Here is a 3,410-nt window from a genome sequence, read left to right on the forward strand (position 1 = left end):
GAAGAGCGGGGCGCGGGGCTCAGGAGGCCGCGCGTGGTCAGGATGCCCCCCTCCCTCCTCGGACCCCCCCGCACCCCCGGAGGCCGGGGTTCGTCCCCCCACTCCGCGCCCTCCCCCCCCCATGCCCAGCCGGAAGACTTTGGCTTTTTCCAGGAAATGCCGTGCAGGGGTAGGAAGAGGGGGGGAGGGGGACCCCAGCAAGCCTGAGAGTCGAGTTCCAGCCGTCGGGGCGGGGGCGGGGCGGCCTCGCCCCTCCCCCAGCCCCCCACCCCCGCCTGCTCCCCCCGCAGTTGGAGAAGAGCGTCAGGCGCCTGCGGGAGAAGTTTCATGGCAAGGTGTCCCCCCAAAAGGCGGGGGCTTTGATGAAGAAATTTGGAAGTGATCATACGGGTGTGGGACGCTCCATCGTCTACGGTGAGCCCCTCAGGGGACCCCCCCAACACACACACCCCTCCATCCCGAGGGGGCGTGGCTTTGGAGGAAGTGGGGGGGGAGGAAGACCCCCCCACCTCCCAACTCCTCAGCACCCTTCTAGAGCCCTTCACGTCTTCCCCCCAGGTGTGAAGCAGAAAGATGGACAGGAACTGAGTAAGGACCTGGATGCCCAGGTAACCTGATCCCTCTGCGTAAAGAAGGGGGGGAAGGGGCGCAAGGGCAGAGGGCGCCCCGGCCAGCCACGGACCCCGGGGGCACAGCCCGCCCACCTGTCTGCAGCTTAACAGCCGACCTCCTCGCTCTTTAACCTTTCCATCTGCTCCCAGCGTGAGGGGCCTGCAAACAGTAGGTGCTCATTACTGTGCTGATTGAAGTAAGGCGGGAAGAAAGGAAACCAGAATGGCTTTTGAAGATCGCTTTCCACCCAGGCAAGGGGGGGCTCGGAGAACCACTTTGGTGGTTGGTAAACTGGACTTAGCCTGCCTGAAAAGCTCACCGCAGTTAATAATTAAATAGTATAGCCAGACGCTTGTTGGCTCTGGCCTGTAATCCTAGCTACTCAGGAAGTTGAGATCTGAGGATCTTGGTTTGAAGCTAATCGGGACAGAAAAGTCTCTGAGAGACGCTTATCTCCAATCCGATGTGGAGCTGTGGCTCAAAGTGTTAAGAGTGATATATAGTCTCGAGCAAAAGACTTCAGGGACAGCGCCCAGACCCTGAGTTCAAGCCCCAAGACGGACAAAAATAAAGAATATGATCAACTATGTGTTAGAATAAAATTGTAAAAATAGACTGGGCTCCAGTGGCTCACATCTATAATCCTAGCTACTCAGGAAACTGAGATCTGAGGATCACAGTTCAAAGCAAGGCTGCATAGGAAAGTATGAGACTCTTACATCCAACGAACCAGTGAAAAAAAGTCAGAAGTGGAACTGTGGCTCAAGCGGTAGAGTGCCAGCCTTACATGGGGGATTAAAAAAATCCAAATGAGAGATTGAGGTCCTGAGTTCAAGCCCCAGTACTAGCACACACAAAAAGGACCAAAGAAAGCGTTGACTGAGCACTGTCACAGGTTGCCCGGACTCTGGGTAAACTGGTTTCCATCCCAGAACACATTCATGTGGTCTCTTCTTCCCATTCTGCAGACTGGGAAACTGAGGCCCAGGTCACTTCCTGAGGCAGGAGGTGATCAGAGCTGGGACTGCAACGTGGTCAGCCAGATTCCACATCCCAGCCCTCAGCTAAAAGCAGAAAGCTCCCAAGACGTGTGCCACATTCGGATGGCATGTGGGCTTGGCCGGAGGGGAAAATGGGTGCAGCTGCCCAACATCAGGGAGATCTCAGATTCAGAAATAGGGGTACCTGGTGCCCACCTCTCAGGGCTGTTTGGACGGCTGGGGTCATACACCTGACTCAGAAGCAAGTCCTGTTCTTTGGGAGAAGGGGGGGGCTCCTGGTGGTTTGGGGTTCACCATTTTCATAGGGAGCTAGCTAGGGCCCCGTCTCCCCATTGGGAGCCCCTCCGGCCTTCCTTGCAGAGGATCCTTCCTTTGGGGAACAGATCAGAAAGCCATCTCCAAGCCAGCCTCTGTGGCTGACGCCTGTAACTACTCAGGAGGCTGAGATCCAAGGATCACAGTTCAAAGCCAGCCCAGGCTGGCCACCTGAGAGGTGCTTCTCTCCAGTGAACAGGCAAATGTGGGTCAAGTGGTAGAGTATCAGTCTTGAGCAAAACAAAAAAAAAAGCTCAGGGAAAGTTGCCTGGGCCTTAAGTTCAAGTGCCAGCCCTGGCACACGCACGCGCACACACACACACAAGCTGACTCCACATTCTCTGCCCCCAGGACCCACCAGAGGACATGAAGCAGGACCGGGACATCCAGGTGTGTGGGTATTGGCGCTGGGCTGGCCAGAGTGCCAGCTCAGAAAGGGGGGGGTGTGGTGGATTGAGGGGGTGACCTCCCCTCATCCCCCCCTCCCCTTCCGCAGGCAGTGGCCACGTCTCTCCTGCCGCTGACGGAAGCCAATCTGCGCATGTTCCAGCGCGCCCAGGACGACCTCATCCCCGCCGTGGACCGGCAGTTCGCCTGCTCCTCCTGCGATGATGTTTGGTGGCGCCGTGTACCCCAGCGGAAGGAGGTGACAGCTCCCAGCCTGACACCTCTGGGGGAGATAAGCCATTTGGGAAGGTGTCAGGGCACAGGCCAGCTTGAGGGGGGAAAAATTCAAGAGACCCCATGGCAACCAATGAGCCCAGTGTGGCATCTCACTCCTGTATAACCGCAGGTGTGCAGGTGAACACACGTGTATAGCTGGCCAGGGGTGAAAGAAAAAGACATGGCAAGATCCTATTTGAAGAATAACTAAAGCAAACAAGGCCAGAGCCCAGTGCTGCCTAGCAAGCACGAAGTCCTGCTCCAAGGCTGACCTTCAGTCCCCACCCCCACCCATCCTCAGCACACACCCCTGCCTGACCTGACGTCACCACACACCAGGCACACACCACCCCTGACCCCTGACCCCCACCCGAGCCCGCCCCTGACCCTCGGCTGCATGTGCCTTCCACTTACTTGAGAAGCCAAACTCTGTGGCCTGGCCTTTGATGGCCAGAAATCACCTGCCACACACACCCCGGCCGCTGACTTCAGGCCACACCCCCCAACCTGGCCTCTGAACCCGACCAGTGAGTGTGCTTCGGATCAGTGTCTAGCTCGTTCTTGGCGCAGCCCGGGTGTGGCGGTGTTGATCTTTAAGGAAGGTGGGGGCGGGCAGTCCAAGCAGGACCCCAGACACCCCCCACGAGCACCCCCGATCCCCACCCCAGGTCTCCAGATGCCGGAAGTGTCGCAAGCGCTACGATCCGGTGCCACCCGACAAGATGTGGGGCCTGGCCGAGTTCCACTGTCCCAAGTGTCGGCACAACTTCCGGTGAGGGCGCGGACCCCGCCCACCCGAGCCCCGCCCACCGCCCGACC

General features: G+C 58.4%; 1 protein-coding gene across 1 annotated transcript in view; it reads left to right on the plus strand.

Annotated features, from left to right (window-relative positions):
- Window positions 1–3,404, plus strand: part of LOC105999044 (chromosome unknown open reading frame, human C19orf66) — a 9,890-nt gene extending 6,486 nt beyond the window's left edge. Inside the window, exons 2-6 of the mRNA XM_013033929.1 lie at window positions 291–414; window positions 559–608; window positions 2,280–2,318; window positions 2,425–2,574; window positions 3,260–3,404. Coding sequence (XP_012889383.1) covers window positions 291–414; window positions 559–608; window positions 2,280–2,318; window positions 2,425–2,574; window positions 3,260–3,367 — 471 coding nt within the window. The 3' untranslated portion in view covers window positions 3,368–3,404. The remainder of the gene's footprint in view (window positions 1–290; window positions 415–558; window positions 609–2,279; window positions 2,319–2,424; window positions 2,575–3,259) is intronic.
- The last annotated feature ends 6 nt before the right edge of the window (window positions 3,405–3,410 follow it).

This window comes from Dipodomys ordii, unplaced genomic scaffold, assembly GCF_000151885.1.
Source record: "Dipodomys ordii isolate 6190 unplaced genomic scaffold, Dord_2.0 Scaffold180, whole genome shotgun sequence".
Classification (NCBI taxonomy): Eukaryota; Metazoa; Chordata; class Mammalia; order Rodentia; family Heteromyidae; genus Dipodomys; species Dipodomys ordii.